The following is a 24208-nucleotide window of genomic DNA, read 5'->3' as shown; positions in this document are numbered from 1 at the left end:
TTCGGGTGGGGGGGTAGAGGGAGGGATGGGAGGGGCGGTGAATGGGGTGCGGGGGGTGGGGAGGTGAGAGGAGGTGACAGGGGTCTCAGTACTCACTGTAGGGAACACACTCGTACTGGATCTCCAGGTACTTATAAGTCCCTGGGCAGGGGTCTGGGAACACATCCGACCCCGCCACCACCACACACTGGGTGCGGTTATTACACCTGCGAGAGGAGACAGACGGAGGAAGGAAGGAAGGAAGAAAGAAAAGAGAGAGAACGGAGGAAGTAAGTGATTGCAGTGTCATTGTAAGAAAGACAAAGAAGAGTGGGTACAAAAAAAACATCTTCAGGGTCTAAAAGACGGAAAGAACGGTAGGGAAGGGAGTAATTTCACACTAGACTAGATCATGTGACAGCTGCACCCGAGGGGAGGTAGGAAACATAGAGGGAGGGAGGGGGGAAAAGGAGTGGGATGAAGGATAGAGAGAATGAAGGAGGGAGGGAAGAGGCAGAGAGAGGGCGAGTGACGTAAGAGGCTCCCCTCCTGGGGGATTGTGAGTGGGAGCAATTAGAGGTGAGAGAACAGGGAAGGACGAGGGGGGCTAAGGCAAATACTCTACACTACACACACAGGGAAAACGTTCATATGCACATAATACCTACATCTAAACCGCATCCCTGCATGCCTTCTCACGCTTGCACACCCCGAGAAAAACACAGACGCACACACACACAGGAGAGAAGATACACATCGCCACACACATGTACTCACTCATTCTCATCACATAATCCTTCTCTATCCAGCTTTTAGCATTCTCTCCTTTTATATCTCAAATCTCTGCTGCACTCACTCTATCATCCCATCATTTATAGTGGTCTCTCTCCTTCCTTTACCCCCTCAGTTCTCTCCTCCACCCCTTGCCACTTGCCTCTCTCTCTTGCACTATCCCCAAGCTAGCACCCTGCGCCTCCATTACATGCGTGATGGATAGCTGGGAGAGGGCTTCCATTGATCTGAGCTCAGAGGAAGCAGATGCTGAGCACAAACGCAGAGGGCAGCTGTAGGAAGCACTACAAATACTCAACAATCCAAAAAATACCCATTCACATACACACATTCATGCATACACACACACACACTCCACCGTGTACATGCACGTCAGGATGCAGAAGTGGTCTTTTTTGCACAAGGATGCTGACTTCAGTATTCCACACAAGATATCAACACATCAGGAGGAAAAGCAGGGAATTCTGGATAAATTATGTTGTGAAATAGTATCTTGTTTCCCTGGCCAATAACAGGCTCTGACTCTGACTGAATCCAAACAGATCAATAGTTACCTCTGTGACATTATCTTGAAGGCGTCAGGCAGGTAGCACTGCACATTCTCCATCTGGAAGGGGTCCGCATCGCAGATCTTGTCATCAGTGCGGCCGTAGTTGGCCGTCTCAATCATGATGACATCACTTCCAGGGCAGCGCAGCTCGATCGGGTAGCCTTCGCACGCCAGCTCTCGACGCATCAAGCCGAAGGGCATCATTGACCGACTAAGAGCTGCAGTGGAAAGAGGGAGAGAGGCAAAGTTATTGATAATTCAATGAACCTTAATACTTTTAGGAGGCACTTTATTATTAGACCACATTGTAAATATGATGTGTAGTATTTGACACAAGCAGGCGGAATGAAAGTGGCTCCTATTGTCCTCATGTAAAACACAAATGAGCTATTATCGACTCCACTCCACTGAGCAGTAATATTTCAGTACAGTTGATGCACGGCCTGGCAATCCAGTTTTCACACTGGAACACCACAGATCACATATTGGCATGAAAGATTTGCAGCCATACCAGCTTCTCCAATGAGATATTGTACCACTTGTGAAACAAACTGAGAGTTTTGAGTGTTAACAAACTCCTAAACATGCAGGCAACAGCTTATAATACCCATCCCTACAGTTCCTCTGGGAAGAACTGTATCCTTCCTAGCATCCTTTGGTCTATTCCACTTCAACCAGGTGTATCACCTTAGAGAGGAAGTAATGATAAAATAAGCAACAATAAAAAAAAAAGATAATTAGTGTCTGTGTACACCTTCACCTCTGGTGTGTAAAGCAGTTGGGCATTCACTGCTGTTAATCAGCTGTTTGAGAGGCATGACAATGTACTGTGGCCAACAGCGGGGCTCTGTGTGGAGAAGGGTCAGTAGAGACAGTGGGGTACTCAGGGTTAATCGCTAAGCCAGGCTGAGAGGCATGAAAGAGGGCTGCAAAGAGACGCTGAGAGAGACACACTCTACAACTGCATACCTTTCCAACTGCCTCTACATTCAGCCTCACACTCAAAAAAATAAAAAATGGCTGCTGGCTTCCTTTACAGCCCAGGTGGAAACAGGGATACATAAAAAGAATAGAAACAGAGACAGTGCGAGTGATCTGGCAGTGAAGTTCTTTGTGGCGTTGAAGGACAGCCAGTGTTTCTCTGTGCTGAAAGCCCTGCCAGTGACTGTGAGCTGCTGTCCATGGTCCTGAATTGACAACTTTTCTTTTGGGAAAATAATATCCAAAGTGTTGGAGCTGCATCAGACACTGCTCAGCTGGTAGGTGTGGAGCTGTCCGCTGTCCTGAAGGAGCAAAGGGGTTTAACGGAGCTCTCCTCTGCATTGTCAGTAAGGAGGACATGGCATATATTAAGCTGATGGTGGGCATACTGTCAAATCTAAACAGGGCAGTGCTAGCTCTACTTAAGCAGGCTAGAATTTAGTAGCTCTTAAAAAACAGATGCTCTCACTGCACAGCATTTTCCTCTTCCAGACAGGCTCAGCAGCAGGTGAGGGCACTGAGTCAGCCTCTCTCCCCCACTACTGTTAGTGGTGAAACCCACAGAGCGGGGCTGTTTTCCCTGCCTGATACTGAGCTAGCACTGCTTAGGTTTCAGTCGCTGTCCATTCAGGAGGAGTGCCCATTTGGGTCAATGTCAATGTCAGTCATCCCAGACATGCTCTGCAGTGGTGTGCTACATGATTCACTGCCATTGGACTTGCTCATATTTCTAAATGCCACCCATTGATGCAGTGGGGACTTGAGTTCAGTTGTGTAACTAACGCCATTAAGGCTGAATGACTAGCACAGACAGACTTCAAATCTTTTATGCCTCGCCAGCATGCAGCGCCAGTGCCAAATCACAAAGGCCTAGATGCAAAAGCGCATACTAATTAAAGCACACAGAGATGCAAACAGCAGGCGAGGCCAGACAAACAAGTCCACACACACAAATGCAAAAAAACCCACACAAGTAAATCAGCACACACACGGACGTACTGGGCAGATGAGTGTGCACATTCACAGTCAAGCACACACATGGTTGCCTGCATGTATACACACACAGAGTCCTGGTGTCACAGTGGGATTACAATGCCTAGTGTCAGTGTGTGGCCTTGTTCGCTTAACTACCCTGTGGTGTAAGTACACAGCAGCGTACATCTGGCCAGTGATTAGAACCACACAGTGAGCCAAGAGGAGAGTAAAAACTGAAGGGGGCCAACAGGAGTGATAACACTCACTCCACCACACTGTGGACCAACACAACAGGAACATTAGCCCCCACTGGAGGGGGCAGATCACACGTTAAACCCACTATACATACCAAACACACTTTACATGGTAAATATTACTGCACTGCCACTGATCGCTAATACGAATAGCTACAGTGGAAAGGCTCAGCTCAGCTATCGGACAAAGCAGCCCAAGAAGGAGCTGGTTTAATTATTTGACTGTTGGTTGAATTAGTACTAGGATGTTTTGACAGAATTGAATAGACAATTCCTGCACTGTTTCTGACTGATAATGGGCCATTTCATGGCCAGTACTTATGCTGATCAGCTTGTGTTTGTGTAGATAATTTCAGTTTATTACCATCACTGTTATGTCTGCTACAGTATATCACCTGTAGCTCACTGACTAAGTGGTGACATTAAGTGTTTATTTTGTCAAACAGAGCAATCAGTCCAATTTTATGCAGAATTAAATGTATGAGCCTAAACTTATGACCTTTTTCAGATATTTCTTTTTCTGGCCTGGCTGTTAGAGTATATATTTAACCATTGATCCAGTACGCTTCAGTGATGGCAGCAACCATGATAACTAGCCCATTTCTGGCACCACTGCAAATCTCTACCTCTACCATACTGTATCATATTTCACACCTATATATTTCCCAGTTTAAGATTTCACCGTGTAAAGATTTTTGAATGGCATATTCACAAATAAGTGTGGGACTTAACTTCAGGGACTCTGTGTATGCGTGTGTGTCTGGTAGAGAGTGTGTGTATGTGGTTGTGTGTCAGCCAGATGGCCTGAGGCCTAGCTGGAGCCGTGGCTGGCTCTGAGCTGAGCTGAGATGAGATGAGCAGAGGATAAGCTTGGACTGGCCATGGGCTACGATTGTCCTTCACTCTGCAGGAATCCATTAAGGTTTCAGGGTCTCTTCAGCCAACACACACACAGACGCACACACATTTGCACGTGGCCATTTAGTCGTGCCTGTCAGACTTATAATAGCTGGATGACAAAGTGTCTTTCTCATCAGCAGCCATATGCATAGGTGGATCTAATCCCTCATAGTGAAATTATGACTCATCTCCTGTGGTATATAAAACTGTGTTAATATCTGTTGTCTGCAAGAAATGGTTACCAATTGTCACACATACCGATAATGATAGGAGCGAATTCAATAATTATATGAGTTGATTTGCATGGACGTGGTGGTGAGCAAGAGTCAGACACACACACATGCGCGCACTCATACACGCACACAGGGGCCTGGTGTCACTCCAGGGCAGCTGGTGTGAGGGGCTGAAGCGGTTGGCTTCATAATAGAAGCTCCATACAAATTAAGAGCAAGAGAGAGAACTGATTGGATTTGACTCATTATCCTCACACAGTAATTAAAGCCTGAGGGTGGATAGATGCTTGGACCCTCAGACAAGAACATAATTTTGCACAAGTCAAGCTAGTCTTTGCATACAATCATTCTTTCTCTATCATTACAGCTATCCACATCTATTGTCAGTCTCATGCACACACACATTTGCAAAGATTCACCTTAATTTGGAGACGTGCAGACATGACCCCCAACCTAGAGTAATGATCAACACTTGAGAAAAGTTGAAAGAAAATCTGGTTTGTTATATCGAGACTGACTCAGAGAGACTACATTAAGAATTCTGAAAAGTACACAGTCAGACAGACAAAGATTTCTCTTCATTGAAACATTACCAACAACTTTCTATCATCTGTGGTATGCTTTCAAACATAAAAGCACTTTAATTTCGTCTCCAACAATTTGACCCTGGACTGTGTTATCACAGACGTTCTATAGGTTTTTTTTTTCAGAAATAACTGAGTGAGATGGTTTGGCCTTGCAGGTAGCCTGAGAATGTGATAGCAGCTCTGCAATTGAGTCACAATAGGAGATTATACTTATGGAGTTCTGTGGCCCAAAGTCTGACTTGTTAGCTGGCTGGGTGACTGTCTTTCAGGGGCCGAAATGTGATCAGCCCCTTTTAGCCCCTCTGTCTGTTCCAGCAGGCATCTCCTAATGCTACTCATTAGCATAGCACTGAAGCATAGTGCCAGAGAACATTCATGCCAAGCAGGATTGGTAGTTGAGAAACTGGGCATGCTGCTGATGAGGTGGGATTCTTTTTATAACACCATCCTTAAAATGAACTTTCAGTGGCATTAAGGTTAACAGGTGAGTATCACCTTTTCACCCAGAGATAGCAGTGGAATATTAAAAGTATATTGCATACATCTACATATGCCCTCAACCTCAGCACTGGTGCAAAGAGCTAACTCCCTCATGAGTTTCAGGTTAGTTCCTTAGTAAAGCTGGTGAAGAAGAACAAGTAATTTTACAGTCATTGGACAGAACTGAGAGGTCTCAGTGATGGGAGTTCCTCTCTAGCAGATAATCATCCCTACCAATTTCTCCAGTACTTTATCAGCTTAGCACTGTATCTTAGCAACTCACTTAGCACTGCAAGTTAGCGTAATGACTCGCTGGAGCATGGCCTGTCACCACAGACAAGCTGAGGCGATGCGGCCAGAACTGTCACATCCAGGCAGCCTTCAAGCTGAGGAGTTGTGACAAAGTGACATCCTGAGACAAACCTAAAGGCCTAACATGAGGGTGCAAGGGATGGGGGCTATGTGAGCTTGTGGGACTGTGTGTGTGTGAATGTGTATGTGGATGGGAGGGGGGTAATGCTGGCCTCAAAGCTAGGATGCTATCTCATCTCCTGTGACTCCTCCGCCTGTCTCCTACAGGCGAGGGAGACAGCGGAGACGAGATGAGGAGCGAGTGTATGGGGAGTCACCAGTCGCACTATAAGGTCAGAACACAAAGCAGCTCCAAAATGACACAGATCCACTGTGATGGAACTGAGCTAAGCCAACACAGAAATGGAACGGAAGAGCAAATGAGACAGGGTAACAATAGTAAAAAAGAGACCATCGACCAAGATGCTGGCAGAAGATGAACATGAGGACCATTCTTTGTGCAGGCACAAGGTCACCGACATAAAAGGAGTGAGGCAGAGAGATTCGTGGGAGAGAGGTCCTAAGCACAGACAGTCTCTCGCCTCAGCAGCCCAGTCCTCTAACTGAACTGAATTACAGCACAGCCCATAACATTACATCATTCATAGGAGAGTTTAACAGTTCCCCCACTGGAAATGGGATACACACACCCTCATGCAACACATTATCATGCATTTGCAATGATGCACACACACACACCGAAATTCTTGCAGGCAGACAAACAGACACACACAAGCCCTAACCCTCATCCATCCTCAACCTCGAGAACTCTCAGTGTGTGTTGACAAACTTTGCTGTGGGGGGAACTAGCAGGCATAGCAGAGAGATTAAGACAGGCGGTTAAAAAGCCACTGAGACACAGAGCAATAGACACACACACAAACTTGAGGAGGGAGGCGAGACGGGACGTGCTCATACTGTCAAACCACTTCATTGCTGGCCCTGGCGCCTAATTATGCAATAAAAGCGCCTCAGCGGGAGGGAAACGGCATAGCCCAAAATAAAAATCAGCCTGCCTAAAAAATATGAGATTCACCCGGTGTAAAATATCCTCCTTCTCCCCAGGGAGGGAAGCAATGCTACAGGCTCAATACAACTCTGTTCTGTTCTGTTTCCAGCACATATAACAAGAGGCAGGCCAGTAGACAGTGAGTCAGACCTAGATTCATATAAACACTGTGGTGGAGTAAACTGCAGGTGCTGCAGGGAAGCAGCCACAGGGAAGAGGAGAGAATGGAGCAGAAACAGAGAAGCAGAGAGAGTTAAATGAGGAAGATGAAGAGAAACTGAAGAGAAGAAAGTGATAAGAACAAGGACGGAGAGTGAGAGATAATGTGTAGAGGAGGAAGGGGAGACTGAGTGAGTACCATGCATGGCCTGCTGTCAGAAAGATGTGTGTGTGTGCATTTGGAAGAGTTGCAAGTCGCATCCAGAGACCTGTTAGGAAAGATGAGTGTCAAAGCCCAGCCCTGCCGCTGCATTAGACACTTAATTAACCTCCTTATACTCTAAGCCAAAGGCTTGGACATGTGGCTAGTGTGCGTGTCTGAGTGTGTGTGTCTGTTTAGTATGTGTGCTTATTTTTACTGTGCATGTTTATAAGTCGATCGATCTGTGCAAGTATATGTATGTAGCTACAGTATACAGCATTTCCAGAGCTCCTATATCTTCATCTTTCATTCATGTCTATGACTTAAAAATAGAACCAGCTATAAAACACTACTCAATCCCTCTCATATTCGAATGCCATCTTGTTCACCTGTAATGCAGTAAACATACACTGTATGTTCCCCCTCCCTTTGTGTTTTTTTCTTTTTAACCCCAGCACCATCCCTCAATCCCTCGACCAATTTCATCCATCCGGAAACTCTCTCATTTACCCTACCCACCCGTCCTCTTCACCCTCCTCTCCTTCTTTTCATGTCTCCCTCTCGTCCTGACCTTTCACCTCTAGTTTTCCCTCTTCCCTTCCCATCCTTTTTCTGCTTTCTCACTCCCTCTCACCGTTTTACCAGCCTCTCCACTCATCATCTCTCTCCCTCTGTTTCTCTCCTCTCTCCCCCCCTTCCTACTCTCTCTGCCCTTGGCTGCCAGCCGTAAGCTGCTGCTGGTAATTATCAATCTGCAGTCCACAAAACACACAAGAAGCAAATGCACGCATTCTCAAACACATGACATGCTTGGCACATACACACCAGCATTTCTGCACACGCACACACTAGCACTCTCATACACACACACACACACACACATACACACACACACACAGTCCTTCACGGCTACAAAGCCTCAAAGTTACGCAGCTAGGCCCTGAGAGAAAAGAGGCAGCTATCACACGACTGCACAAACAGGAACACAGTCCCCAATCCTTTATGTAGGAGCTTGTTTGCAGTACACAAATCAATGTACACAAACTAACATACCCCAACACACACAACTACAAGCAAACACAAACACACAAACAAAATGGGCACAAACACACGTACACCAACACTGTGAACGAATGAATAAACAAAAAGGCACAGCTCCTGTATACAGGCGCAGACACATGAGAGAGGTGTGCGTCATCTTCAAAGGGAGGTTTGAAAGAACACACCGTCACTCTGCGCCGGCCTCTCCCTCCTTCTCCTGCCCGCCCCCGACTCCCAATATATGTTCAAAGGCCATCCATTAACCTTTCACTCACACAGGCCTCTCTGTGATCTACTGCTCTCAGCCAAGGGCTTTGAAGAGCACAGCAACCCCCAGCACTGGGGAAGGAGCGAGGGAGGTAGCAAACGAGAAAGAAAGAGAAAGACAGAAAGAGGCAAAATAGAGAACAGAAAGGGAAAGGAAGACATGACAATGAGAAGAGATGTGCATTGTTTACAGATAGCAGCCAAAGGGTAAGGAAGGGAAAGCAGTGCTAGGGGAGTGATACTGAAGGAGGGAAGCTGGAAAGAGAGTGGAGTAAGGCGAGAGGTTGAAGAAGAAGAAGGTGGGAGAGAAAACATGGTGGGGACAGAGGAGGAGATAAATGAAACTGTTAGTGGGAATAGGAAGAGGGGCCAAGAGAGAAGGAAGGCCAGTCAAACAGAGGGACACCGGGGGGGACATCATGACATGCAGAAAGGAAGAAGGTCTAATAGCTGAGGTGTTAGGGGAGAGAAAGCAAAGAGATTGGATGAAAATGAGGGGCGAATGTTAGGAGTGAGAGGAGTGAGAAGCACCGACTGTTGCTAATAAGATGGGGAGGCAACGAAAGCTTGAAAACGCACACGAGAGGCAAAGAGGGAGAAACAGGGGAAAATAGGCTTTACAGCAGTTCTTTATTGCAAAATCCAGATGATACGCAGCAATATTCACAAGCCGCTAGATTAGCAATTAGTGTCAGTGAAGACTGTGGATTTCAGCTTTATGGCAGAGAGAAACATGGTAAAACACTCAAAGGTCATTTTCAGACAAAATGAGAGTGTTTACTTGTCTCTATAAGCACATAAACAAGCAGCCGACTCTGACTGGCCTTAGTCTATAAAACAAAAAGCTATTTAATGTAGAATCTTGAAAATACAACTTGTCTGTATAGTTCTGAATTTATACGTCTATGTCTATAATTCTGCATACTGCATAATACTTATGTCAAAGGAAATTGGGCCATTTGTAGCAGCACATGGTTGCACTGTTGTATTTGCTGAGAAAAAACATCTCTACTCTGGAGAATACTTCCCATATGAATTCAAACGGCATGTTACTGGCTTCTGTTAGCATAAACAGAAGCTAGCAGACTGAGATGTGAAATATACATAACTGATTCTGATCATAAAGCTCCAGGCACCATGTATGATTAACAAGAAATGTCACAGCAGGTAGCAGCAATGAGAGGAGTTAGTTTGAGCCTGCCAGGTTATAAAGTTCACCTCATTGACTTGTGTGAATGTAATTGGTTATTGTACTGTCACCTGATTCTAATAGCATGCACAGCTTCAGCGCAATTTTTTCCAAACCCATCTCGTAGCAAAAGAAGAGTAGAACTAAGAATTTGCCAAACACATATTAAGGCAATACAATGTGCTGTTCAGAAAATTATACAACAACAAGAAGTCAACTGCACATAGCAAGGTTAGCGGCACCACTGCTTTATTGCCTCCTCTCAAAATATTATTGCTACAAGCCTGTCTGAGAATCAATTCTTATGAATTAGTGATTAGGTTGCTGTTCTGAAATTAGCATTTTAATATTATAGTATTGCGGGACTGAAAGTCTACTCTCTCAATTCAATATTGGATGTGGTTTCAGGTCAAGTATTTTTTGGATCTTCACTCAGAATTTTAAATCTAGGGTTGTGCAACACTCAGACCCGATATGGCTGTTTGGCTGAGTCATAAAAAAGCATGTGGCTTGCAAAGGCATAGGGAATTCTTCATGTGGCCCTACATGAAAAATAACTATTCACCCCTACATTACAGAAAGAAAAATACTGCCTTGAGATCAGTCCCCATTCAGACATTCTGTCATCATCCAAGGACAGTCGAGAGACACTTTGTTGAGAAGATGTGTAAAAACAGGTAGTCCCCTATCCTTAAATAATCGCTACTGTTCAGGGGAAAAGGCACAGAAGAAAAAAGCAGGGGAGAGAAGGGGAAGACAGATAAAAATGTCTGCGTGTGCACTAAAGGACCAGGGGCCTTTCCACGCGACTGATTTGAGAGCAAAGGCTTAAATACAGGGGAGATGAGAACAGATTCCACCAGTCAGCTGGCACTGGAATCCTGATATGAGTGGCACACACACACACACTCACTGATGTTCTCACACACACACCCCCATCTGGACATGTGAACACACTCATGTAAACACAAAAACCCACACAGACTCTGGCACATACACATCACTCATGGGCATACTGTACACACATGCATATACAGTACTGTATGTGCGTGTTTGCAAATACACACACGACACATGCATTATAAGCTGAAAGGACCTACAAATAACCTTATTATGGTCTTGCTGCCACCACTGGTGCACATAAATACACACACACAGACACACACACACACACACACCGATGCTTGCACTGTGCTAAATGAAAGCTCTGTGTCAGGGTTTCATCACGTACAGCGCAGCTGCCTGCAATGCCTGCCACATTAAGCAAGCCTAATGGGCTTTCAGAGCAACAGCACTGCATATGAAGGGTTGTACATTCTCGAGCATTCTGTGGAATCAGCGGGACATTCTGTTTGTCAGGGTACGCATGTCAGTCTGTCTGGGAGCCTGCCAGGATGGACGGGTGTGGGGGTCCTTTGCCTCGGTTAGTATGAGTTTGTATTCACTGATGAAAATATAGACTGTGTTTCTTACAGCCACTGAATCTCATAGAGAAATGGAAAGCTGCAGAGTGATTTAACAGGATAAATATTCACCGTGTGAGATGAGTGAGGTTTGTGGGGCAGAGCAGGGAAGTAGTATGTGTACTTAGCTCATGCTGGTGAGGAACATTTGAGTTAAAAAGCTGGTTCCAGAGGAGAATAAATGTGTGAGTGTTAGGGGTAAATATTAGGATGTGCAGCCAGGAGTAGAGTGAGGTTAAAGCATGGCAGATTAGTCTGGACACCGAGGAGGAGCAGGGGTACACATTAGACTGTGAAGCCATGTGTGATGATCCTGCAGGTTTCCAAATGAGCTCTGATTAGCCTGAGAGTGATTTCAGCAGCTCTCATCACATCAAAACTGCCCTCTTCCTTTGTACTCTATCTCCCTTGTTCTTTTCTTTTTCTCTCCTGCTCCTCTGGTCATACAATAATAGAGAGAAAAACATTTAAGCCAACACTTGGTTGCCAAAATTATGAGCACTAAAATGATGCCGGTGTGCATGAGCATGTATCTAGGTGCGTGACTGTGTGCCTGATTCCATTAGAAAAAAAAAGGTTTTCTTAATTTCATCATGTGCTTTGGGGCTGAATACAGATAACAGTCAATTGATTATTAATGCATTATTAATACTCCCCAAGTGCCAGGTCACACAGATAGTTGGAGGCTCATTCTCACCCAAATACACACACCCACACCCACACACACACACACACAGACACAAAGCAACACAACGCCAGAGGCCAAATGTGTCCGATGGAACAGAACGTACGCTACACAAATCCAATGTTACAAAAGCATCCAAATTAAGATGGAAAAAAAAACAGCACCTACTCAAATTAGAACCGCACCTGGCCAATCAGAGCTTACACAGAGGGAATGCTAAAACCAGTGCTGACACAGGCAAACACGAACACATTTTAATTTTACCCTCCCTCCCTCCTTCCCTCCCTCAGTTTTTCAACTTCTCCTGCTTCATCACCAGCACCTCCCTGTGGCGACCGTGCCTCTCCTCTGTGCTCCTCCTCCACCTCGTCCTAGCTGTCCATCACCCAGCGGCTCGTTGGCACAGAGCTGACTGAGAGCATACAGCAGATGGTGTGCTGCTGTCTGTGTGGCAGGCCACTAGCAGGACACCCAACAGCCCCTCCTTTCCCTCCTCGGCCCTCGGCCTCCCCTTCGCAATCCCTGCACCCTCCCTCCTACACATCTTCCAACACACACACACACACACACACACACATACAACCCCTCCAGCATCACTTCAGCCCAACCAGGTCACCTGCTGCTAGGCGAACAACAGCTAGCACACACACACACACACACACAAATACACACAAACAAAAAAATGAAATATCTTATGGTACATGGCATATTCAAGAAGGTCACACATATGGCAACATTACATGCACGGATTCCCCCTTATACTGTTGCCACGCTCCAACTAACATCGAGATGACAAGAAATTTTATTGACATTCACACATACACTCTCCACCTCACTCACACATTCCCTCTCTCTCTCTCTCTGTCTCCTGTGGAGACAGTCTGGTTAATCAAGTGCAGCGTTTCTCGCCTGGTCAGTAAGTCAATATACTTACAAACTTCATCACGTAGTTGAGGTATAAATATTACATCCTCATTTGCAATAACCTGATCAGGGCAGTTACAGGGCACAGCAAAACCGACAAGAGCTTACGAGCAACATTACAGGCAGAATCAGTGATGCAATGTAAAATTATACATATTGTATGTGCTGTGTATAGACAGTGGATTTTTACAGTATTTTATTATTTAAAATACCATACAATATTAATATTTATTACATACCTTGCGAGGATGGAGTAATGTTACTGAAAGCCACTGCACAGGTGAAGACGATCCAGACTGCAACAGCCATGTTGGAGGCTGACCGGGGGCCAGGGCGAGGGGCGGGGCTAAAGTGTAGAGGCGGTCAGCAGGCACAGGTGAGTGGGACGGCACTTCCTCAACTTACACCCTCCCTGAGGGTGATCCTGCAGGCAAAGAGGTAGAGAAATAACAGACAGGTAAGTAAGTGCTTCATAAATATTTGTAAGTAACTGTATGTCCATAAACAGGAATTATTTTAATGTTTTGTTTTTTTATTCCTTCCCCTCTCAGTGTGGCGTTTGAATTAGACAGTGTTGACTAATTTATTCTGCATTTATCACTGGAATATGTGATAATAACTCAAAAGTCAGTGGCTCACAACTGGTACAGCATACTAAACAGTGTAAGAGAGGAGACGGAGATAGAGAGTAGAGGAGAGGAGAGGAAAGGAGAGGAGAGGAGAGGAGAGAGGCTCCCCCTGTGGTGGTCAGGTAGAATGATCAGACAGGGAGATCTGAGGCCATTTTGTGCAGCATGGCATGGCAACAGCTGTTGCCACCACCAGCTCATCACTCTACAGTGTTTGAACGCTTGATTGAATCAGACATGCTACATATGTTTTGGGGCTGTTAACCGAGCTATATTCAACATGTGAAAAATACATGTACTTTTTGTGTGTGTGTGAGTGTGTATGTGCGTGTGTGTGTGCGCATGTGTGTGTGTGTGTGTGTGTGTATGTGTGTGTGTGACAGTGAATAGCGGTGACTCAGTAAGCAGTGCCGTAGGGCTTGCACATCTCATTTGCCTAATGAAATAAATCACAATCTGGAACTTTAGCTCTGATTTTTTGACAGTAAAGCCTGCTCTACCTCTCCAGGGACTGAGAGCACTTGCTGAGACTGTCTGTATCCGTGTGTGTGATTGTGTCTGCAAGTTGTTCTTTTTGGTTGGTGATGGAGGGGGGGGGGGGGGCTGTTGAGTGGAATTTTTTTGATCTCTCTACCCTCTACCCCCTTTATTTGATTGCAGCCAAGTCGCCTAGTTCAGATTAGACATCTATATGAGCCGACTTTCATGTTAGGAGAAGGCGGGTTGGGTGATTGGTTAGTAAGTTAAGTGCATGGCACAAAGTTGCAAAAGCATCAAAGCAGCAGAAACTATTGTTCAAGACAATAAAATTCAAAAACAAAACTGGGTATTTTTAATGAGACATCAGGACATTTGCAGCCGTTTTTCTGGTGACAGAACCGGGTATTTTAACCCAAACCATGATCTTTTCCTAACCCTAACCAAATGGTTCATGTGCCTAAACCTAACTAGACCTTAACCACAGCGGTGTCACATCATAAAACATAATTATTCAACTGATAACAGCCATTTAATGCGGCTTTAAATGACACGCAAAAAGCTTAAAATGCAATGAACATTGAAATGTAGAGATTGAAACGTAGAGATTCAACGTATCCGTGGTTTGAAGAAATGTACCATGCCAGAATTTATTCTGGCGATAGGGTTGTTGATTGATCATAGCAACTTATGCAGGGAGACACATATGCACTAGTTTGGGGGTTTGGGGGGTTCGGAGCCTTTATTTACCTCAACTGCAGAGGGTACTTGGCCTTCATTGGAAGAGGGCTTATATTAGAGAGAGGCCTTTATTTCTAATTCCCTCTATTTGATAAGTATATTTGCTCATATTTTAGTATGAAGCGTCCTTGTTTTCTGATCTGCTTCTGTTTGCTCTGTTAAATTTTGGTTACTGCATTACCGGTAATCCACCTACTCCAAACAATAATTCAAGTGCTTGAGTTCTACATTTTGGTAGTGCAACACTTAGCTGTGGCATGTAGGTAGCATGCTCATGGATGTATGCTCGCTAGTTTAGCCACATTACTGTGGTTACCCTGGTTACCCATGCTCATGTAGTGTTGCTGCCATCATCATTATTAAAATATTCGCTGTAATCCCCAAATTTCAACAATATCACGTCTCCTCCGTCCCCCTCCCCTCTCTGTGATGGTCAGCTAGAGGGCTACGCATGTACTCATAGAACTGAAGTTACATCCAGGTAACTACTATTTATGCTTAACTGGCATGCAAATTATAAAACAGGCACTAGGAGTTTATCCACCCTTGTTTTTTCTTTGACCTGTTTTTGGGGCTAGTCTTTATTTGTTCGTGTCGACCACGCCCCCAGCCATTATCGGAGATCCGGCTTTTAACTGACTACCATCTTTTATTTGAGGAAATACGGTATTTGAATTCCATTTTTTGTAATCTTTTCATCTTAGTATGTAGGGCCATGCAGGCATGGCAAAGCTTTCTTTTCCTGGCAGCCAAGACGGCAGGTCATGAGTGACTGGTTGGCTTCACCCCCTCTCTTCATCATCACTAATTTGGCTTCCACCCCACCTCTCCAGCCCCTCCTCTCCCTGACCTTCTCTGATATTTACCCGCCTCCCCAGTGGCAACGCCCAGCCCACAGCAACCGACCTGCCTGGGTGTCGCTGTGTGGATTAGTGAGTTGGATGCTGTAGAGTACAAGCAAGACAGAGAGAGAGAGAGAGCTAGAAGGGGAGAAAAAACAGCGAGGAGGAAGACAGAATGAAAGCAGAAGTATGAAGCACATCCGCAGCAGAAGTTTTTTATTCCAGCATTTATTTCTATTATACGCACACACACACACACACACATACACACACACAACCTCTGCACTAGTGCAGCCTGGGCCTTAATTTGAGTTTGTTTGTGACCACCCTCTATGACCAGCAGCTGAGAGAAAAGGACACGCTCAGAGGGAGAGCAGGAGAGATAAAGAAAGAGCAGAAAAGCTGTAAACAAATAGCAACAGACATGTGATGTGGTACTGTATAAGCCTTAGTCTCTCTCTCTCTCTCTCTCTCTATCTCTCTCTCTTTCTCTCTCTCACGGCCTTTTCTCTCCCGCTCCCTCTTTTCTCCCCCCCCTCGATCTCACTGTATTATTAATGGTCAAAAAGTGATCCCCTCCTGTGCAGTGACAGGCATTGGTTTTTTTCTCCAACTTTTGTAGTTTTAATAAGAAAAATCTGTCTTTCCTCTTGTTTCCTTTGACTGTTCTGTCTGTACTTTTCAACAATAGCTCTCCTGTGGTCTCAGAAGATGAGGAGGGCCAGAGAAAGAAAACAGGGAAGGAGGGCAAGTTGTGGATTGAGGGAGGGAAGGAGGAGAGAAAAGTGCAGGGTGGATAAATTGATTTTTTTGTGTGACAAAAAAGAAGCAGAAACATTAGACAACACTCAATTCTAATATGGTAGGAAGGGAGGATAGAAGGAATGAAGGATGGGAGGTCGAAATGAAGGAAGGAAGAAACAAAATGAAGGAAGGAAGAAACAAAGAAATAACAGAACAAAGGAGGGAACGAAGGAACAGAAAAAGAGAGGAAGCAACTGACAAAGAAAGCATCCTGAGTTACTAACAAACAAGGAACAGAAGGAGCAAAGGAAGTAAGGAACAAACGGAGTAAGGAAGGGTGACTTTCTGTATAACGAGAATAAATAAGAGAGTGGGAGGGGAAACTGCTGAAAATAGCCAAGTGAGAACAGCAAAGGAATAGTAAGAAAGCAGGATGTAATGGCAAAGGAGAAAGTATTTTTCTGCCTGTGTCTATGAGTCAGTCTTCCTCTGGGTGAAAGAAGGTTAGGAGTCTTTGGAGGGTGTGAGATGGGTGTCTTCGCCCTCCGTGCTCTCCCTACTTGGAGGATGTTACGCGCCCCAGGCCAGAGGCTGACCTTTTGCACTGATCACATCCACCATTATTATCATCACTGTTTCTCTTCTAATAGAGCGGAAAACATCATATCCCTATGAGACCAGAGCCCACAAAATGGGAGAATGGACAGCAATTTCACTGCACTGGTGGAAAGGTTAGGAGGGTGAGGAGTACGGGAGAAAGTGGGAGGCAGTGCAAATGACAGTCAGTTGTATCAACACAAAGAAAGACGGCTGTCTAAACGGAGCGGCGGCGGAGTTACACAGCTCTGTCATTTGGTTTCAAATGCTACCCTCTGTTTTTTCAGCTATTAATTTACAGGCTGCTTTGATCTAAAGCAAATAACCTCATTATCCACTTCTATTGGATCATTACGATAATCACCATGATCATTAGGGTCTGTTTGCTTTAGCAGACATGCTCATCAAGAACAGGGTGTCACAAGTCCTTTTTATTCGGGGTAGGGGGTACAGTTAAAGGCTGTGTGTTTCTGTCATGAGAACCACTCACGTTTACCCCTCTCTGTACAGAAGAAAGAGGCATTTAGGAACATTACCGGGCCAGAATCACAAAGAAGGGGAACAAAGAGTTTACGTAGACAGTTTTTACTGCATAATTACAAAAGCTGGTGCAACTCTCAGGGCTGATACAGCTTCAGGTTTTCTCTCTCCTGTTCTCCCCCCACTGAGGGAAATCTGATATCAAGGTGAGAGTATGATAAGTGAGTCATTGCAGTGTGTGTGTGTGTGTGTGTGTGTGTGTGTGTGTTTGACTGGACAGCCTGTGGTCAAAAGGCTATAGATCAACATTGCAGATTGGAGTAACACTACAGTTTTTAAAAGTAAATTTCCAACTGAGAGCTCGCCAAATATGCTTTGTGCAGATAAAGTGCTACGGTAACTGCTAACATCTTAATTAGCATTTCAATACGTTCAAAGATGAGGTATGTTGCATGAACAAATGCAAATCATGCAGGGCAATTGGGGGGGGGAAGCAGGGAGCAGGAAAACACAAACACACAGATGTATTCAGTTGGGAAAACACTTGTGATTGATATAAAGATTTGACAGTCATAAATTATGACGGTCAGTTGCTTCATGCAAAAAGAAGTCTTTGCATCTTCAGATGAAGCACCAGCAATTCCCATGCTATTAGGATTGATGTTTATGCCTCAGATGCTTCAACAACAAATAGTTGGTTCAGTAGCAACGCTCTTGCTATGAAGGAAATGATTGCCTCCTAGCAACCAACACAGTCTAGCGTGCAAATGAATGGCAATCACATCTCACTTATAAATCAGAGAATGATGCAAACTGTGGCATTAAATATTTGCAATCAAGTAAAAATTTTGTTTAAATAAACTTCCATTTAAATTGGAATAAATTGAAAACAACTCCATTGTTTTACTCAGCGGTCAGGCTATTTAGTTCAGAGAAAAGGATCATTAGACTCAGTGAAGGCTAGCCATGTAGCATTATCCGAGTTTGATGAGACTGCAGAGAATGAAAAAAACGTATGCTTTGCCTGGGGGCCTTTAAGTAATTCTCCCTCTGACTCATCGGTGCTAAAGCTTTGTCACACTCGATACTGCTTTGTACACTCTTGAGTTAGGCAACAGGGAGCAATACAAGGAAGTGTAACAATAAATGAGGATGAGATAGAATTCATTAATTACTTCTTCGCCACCATAAAACTAATCACTCACCAAAGTGAATATAATTATCCTACCTTTCCTTCTGAAACGTAACAGACATACCATGAAATATCATTGCCATCACCATCTGTGATCGAGCTTTGCCGAGTGGGAGGCTGTGTTTTTACTGTCAAACCTGCCCTGCAGGATGCTGAGGTATGACAGTCGACTTTAATTCAATAATTATTCAAATTAGCCAAAGTGATGATTTGGACACACTTCCACTTGCACTGTGTGTTTCAAAATCCCCCATTAGCAGAGCGCACTGAATCAGATCACTCTGATAATGAGAAAGAGTCTGCTTCAATCACTGTGCTAAAGTGACATCAAGGGCTAGGCCTGCACAATCCGACACCATTATCTATAAAATTCAAAACAACAGGAAACTATGCATGTCAGTGTTTAGTGTCCTACAACCCTAGACTTTAAAATAACTCCAGAAACTTAACTTAAACACAATTCTGTACAAACCATCCCATCTCTACTCTTGGCAGCTGCCAAAACAAGATTGAATCCATGTCACTGCATAAGAAATATGATACAGCTTGTATAAACCGCTGCCCTCCCACCCCCTTCATTGTTATCTTCCAGTTGGGCCTATCACTAATCTCCATAATCCTTTTTGGTGAGGCTATCGCTAGCAAAGACAACATAATAGCATTAGATATCATTCCTTCAAAACAACCTGATTCTATTACATTTGCATTGATGCTCAACAGCCCACACTATCTCCATCATAGTGAGAACTGATAGCCTGCTGTAATGTTAACACTACAGCATTCATGGACGATGGATAATGTTGTTAAGCTAGCAGTGATACAAGCACATTCAGGTCAGATCATCCCAACACTTCTCTATTTACTAGGGTAGGTCAGTTAAGGCTGGAGCTCTGGTGTGGTAATATCTCGCTGGCTGCAACAGCAGGGCTGTTTATATAATGACACCATTGTGCCGACTGTGTGCAGATGGAACATCAGAGCTCTTGTAATGGCCTGTGTATTAGGGCCAATGTGTTTGATTACTGACTCAGGGAGAGCGGGGATAGGCTGTGTAGTCAACAGGGAATAAGGCTCCTTCCAAAACAGCAACCCAGGGAAAAAAAGACCTATTTGAAGAAACAGAAGGAAAGAGGGAAGAGACAAAAAAACAGGGAGAGACTTTAATGGAAGTGTGCTTTAAGGGAATGTAAATGAGACAAGGGAATCTGTAGCGCTGCAGAACACAGCGGAGGGATATCAAACAGTGCTAGTGTGGCTGTCAAAGAGGTAAAGGCAAAGGGAAGGAGGAGAGAGAGAGAGCCCTTCTCACTTTATTCAATAGACACTCCTGTACCACTTTCTCCTGCTTCAGCAACCGCCCTCGGCTGCAGCTCTCCACAAACCCCAACCCACACACCTCCTCATCTCTAGAGTCTACACTTTAACTATTATATATTTCCGAAACACTAGTAGTTCTCATAAGAATAAAAAAAAATCCTCACTGTCTATAAAGCAGCCAATAAGAGCCCGATATTCCTGAGTGACAGTATTACATGCTAATCAGAGTGCACGAGTATCTGAGTGTGCTAACAGCGCTGCTGCATCCATGAATGAGTGAGATGAGTGAGTCTGCCCCTAGCCAGACAGCCAACCAGTCAGTCTGTTCGTCAGAGCTGACACCACACAGCAGAGAGAGCATGCTCCCCGGCCTGGTCTTCAGTGTCTCCAGTGTGCCCTGTGATCTATTGTGGCGGCGCAGAGCTTGTCACTGTTCATTATTACTGATGCAACAGGAGGCAATGCCACCACCCATCAATGCTTGCCCTGTGATGCCCGCTACAGCTGCCAGAGGAAGTGACCTCAGCACCTACCTGTCTTCTCAAACAAACACTGGCTGCAGCCTCGCTCTAATGGGCTCTAATATCTTACAGGGATGGAACCTCTGACCCAATTTGGCAGTCACTTCTTAACCAATCGCTAACCAGCAGAAAAACGATACATGAATTCATTCTGAAAAGTGTAATTTTGCAACGATGACAGGCCTCAATTTTATTATATAAATGCAAAGAAATCTGCTAATTAAAACACCTAGAAGACTAACAAAGTTGATTAGCACAGTTTGTTCCACATCTGTGTCTGCACTGTGGGATATAACTTTAGCTTGTTCCTGGATTTTGACTTTTCCTCTTGTGCTTTCTACTTTATTTCTGTCACCCTGCTTCCCAACCTAACAGTCAAATTAGATATACTCCATATCAGTCAACCTGCGCTGTCAACTTTGTCGGCATGAGTTGCGTTGCAAATCAATAGGAGGAAATGAATAATTCACTGTGACCATTAAGTCTAAACAACAAGAGTGATAACTGCCGGCCCTGACATTAATCTTGTGAGCCACCAACAATGGATTATGATATAACATGATAATGTTATGAAATTGTACTCTCTAGTGAATCTTGCTCCCTCCCGCCCTTTGCATTGAGCTGTTCCCAGATGTCACTTGGCTGTGACTGGCAGATTGCCACCCTGAGTGCCTGTGCACTGCCTGGCCCGGCTAGATCCATCTTCATTAAGGACAGAAGCGCTGTGAGTTGTGTGTTATTATCAGTGTCTATTAATCTGAAAGCTCCAGCGGGGCAACCCCCGCCTCACTGTTGCAACGCAGTACACCATAGTCAAGCATACGCTTTGTACAAACACACTACTGATACACAACAAAGATGCATCACAGGCAAATTTTCTATGCACTTACACAAACGCACAATCCTGTTACACACCAGCCTATCCACAGCTCCCTGTCTAATAATGAGCACCACAACAGACTTAAACAATTTGCAGATAATGCACGCTCATTCCTAATTGGGGAAGATAGACAATAATTACTTGTGGAAAAAACTAATTCATAATTGTTTAGCAAACCTTCGGGATTCACTCAAGGCAAACTGTAGACACCCACTCCCAAGTGTTGGTGTCAGTGTATGGTAAGACGTACATGATCATGACTTGAAGCATTCACACGCATGTTCACGCACACACATATGCACACAGAAGAGCCCACCGGGGCGCCACATGTGATGTTGACCCAGTTTAGATCTGTGGCACAAAGTGGAGCAGGGATTCAGAACAAAAAGAGACAGTGACATTTAAAAATAGGTTGACTTTCTTTTCATCTCATTGCTGAGACCCATACAATGGAAGTATCCATCTTTTGTGTCAGTGGCACCATCAACTAATTATTCTGTCACATCTTCGACTTTGCCATTTTAGAGATCCACTCTTTAAACTGGCATGGATTTAGCTAAAGTGAAGCTTGTTGGAGTCAGGAAGATCCAACAGACTACAGAACTAAGACGTATATTTTACTTTTGAACAGTTCAAACAAATCCATCATTCTTTGCCTCATCTTTGTTGGCAATGACGATTTTTTTCTCTAGTTCATGGTGAAATGTATGAAGTGGTGCGACCATGAAGCGAGTTGGGTGGCTGGCTGTGCTGTGCGAGTTGGAGTGCTGAGTTATTGTGTTTTGTATTTAAACTCTCCAATGCTGCTAAAAACTTGGCTAAAGAAAGGTACATTATGTGCTTCATCCTCTTTACATCTACATACTGGGATTTGACATCCCTTTCACTGCATTTGGGTTATTGCTCATTGATCAATTTTTTTAGGATGCTCTGGATCCAAGTCTTAGCAGCCTTTTTTATTTGGCAAAAGCTACCAAATCCCTAATATCCCTTTGAAAACATCAATGTTTGATGAATTTTCAGGTTTACTTTTGTTTTCAAGGTGTGGTTTTCTTTCACGAAAGCTTGATAGTGCTGTTTATTGGCAACACTCCACATTTAAGAGCGTTACACTAGCATGTAAATGACCCGCACACGAGCACGGAGCAATTTGCATTCGTAAGCACTTCCTGAGCGTATGCTGCTAGTCTTTAATGTGAGTGAACATGAATCAAACCTTGGATGAGTGTATCGGGACTTTTATCAACACAGTGCATTCTGGGCAGTAGAGTAGGCAATTTAGAGTGATTTTAGCAATTCAACCAAACTCCATCTTTAGAAAGTGTAATTTCCTACATTCTACCCTATATTCCTGTCTGGATTTATCCACATGATTTTGTTGTGCATCACAAGAGCACAGCGAGTGGGTCTCTGCCTGTTTATGTGGATGCAAACATGTCTACCTTTTCCAAATGCACATGTCCAAGTGATTTGTGTTGTGCAACTGTGTGTGTCTCTGTGTGTGTGAGTGATGTATCTAATTTGATAGTAGTGACCCCAATCTGCCTGCCAAGGTTATCCAGCTTTAGGATGGGCAGAGTGGGCATCAGGAGATACTGACACAGCAGGCCTGGCTGACATGCCCCAATTCTAAAACATGGCTGTCACTCACTTCCTCTCTCGCTTCCTCTCTATGTCTACCTTTGTCAAACACACATATGCAGCCCACACACACACCCGCATACATGAAAGCACACTGACACTGTCCCACATACAGCACAGTAGTAGCCTTCATGGCTGCTCAGGAATAATTGAGGAGAAATAAAAGTCTCCGCACATGCAAACACACACACACACACCCAGCCATCTTGTCCTGCAAAATCTCAATTTAATGCTAAAACCCTGATGTACTCATTTGTATCTACATTTTAAACAATTCAATCGGTGACAGAAAAATTCCTGTTGTTTATAAATAAGTATGAATAAGCAGAAATAGACACGTTGACAGTAGGAGGGTAAAATCGAGTCTCCAGCACTATAATGGTTAAATCATCACATGGCAGCCTGTGCATTTGTTCATTGAGCAGCTGTCTAGAAACAGGCACAGGTAAATGTTTGCCACTAGAACGCATATTTACCGCAAATAATGCTCAGAACAAGACAGACAGCCTCAAGCTATGTGCAGAACCAACATTATTACTGTAATTATTGTGGAATCTCTCCTTCTTTTGTCCTCGCCTGTTTTTAATCTGCCTCCATTTCCTTGTTTTGAATGACACAGTTAATCACACAAACTCACAAGTGCATACATTCATGCTGTGAGGTCCCAGAGGAGGGACAGGCGTTGGTGGTGGTCTGATTATTAGAGAGGAGCAGTGGAAGACACAGCCCAGAGCCCAGAGCTCAGGGCCTCAGTCAGTCAGGCTGTAACAGGTGCTGCTTTCCACTGCTTGCTTCTGTTAATTACCAACAGTGCAGTGCTGGAAACGCTTTGCCGGAATCCACACCAGGTGAACACCCATTAGTGCATGGAGAGGATCCAGAGGGTCTGTGCCGACCGCCTCCCCCACTACCATTCATAGACTGAAGCAAGGAGTCAGTATACGCGCATATGTGCACAGACAAAACACACATTCACCGCACACGCATTTGTATATTTTTGTTTTGTCGTGTAATGATTACGCCTTGAGACATTTACACCCACACGCACACCTTCAAATATGCACGTACACACAAACGCACACACACACACACACACACCTCTGGCTCTACCCACTCTCTCTTTTTC

At 44.4% G+C, this 24208-nt stretch overlaps 1 protein-coding gene across 1 annotated transcript in view; it reads right to left on the bottom strand.

Annotated features, from left to right (window-relative positions):
* Nucleotides 1-24208, bottom strand: part of adgrl1a (adhesion G protein-coupled receptor L1a) — a 92596-nt gene that overhangs the window by 40541 nt on the left and 27847 nt on the right. The window contains exons 2-4 of the mRNA XM_067616488.1: nt 13261-13445; nt 1326-1539; nt 97-206 (exon numbers count right to left, since the gene is read on the bottom strand). Coding sequence (XP_067472589.1) covers nt 97-206; nt 1326-1539; nt 13261-13330 — 394 coding nt within the window. The 5' untranslated portion in view covers nt 13331-13445. The remainder of the gene's footprint in view (nt 1-96; nt 207-1325; nt 1540-13260; nt 13446-24208) is intronic.

This window comes from Thunnus thynnus, chromosome 17 (assembly GCF_963924715.1).
Source record: "Thunnus thynnus chromosome 17, fThuThy2.1, whole genome shotgun sequence".
Taxonomy (NCBI): domain Eukaryota; kingdom Metazoa; phylum Chordata; class Actinopteri; order Scombriformes; family Scombridae; genus Thunnus; species Thunnus thynnus.
This window is presented reverse-complemented; position numbering and strand designations above follow the sequence as displayed.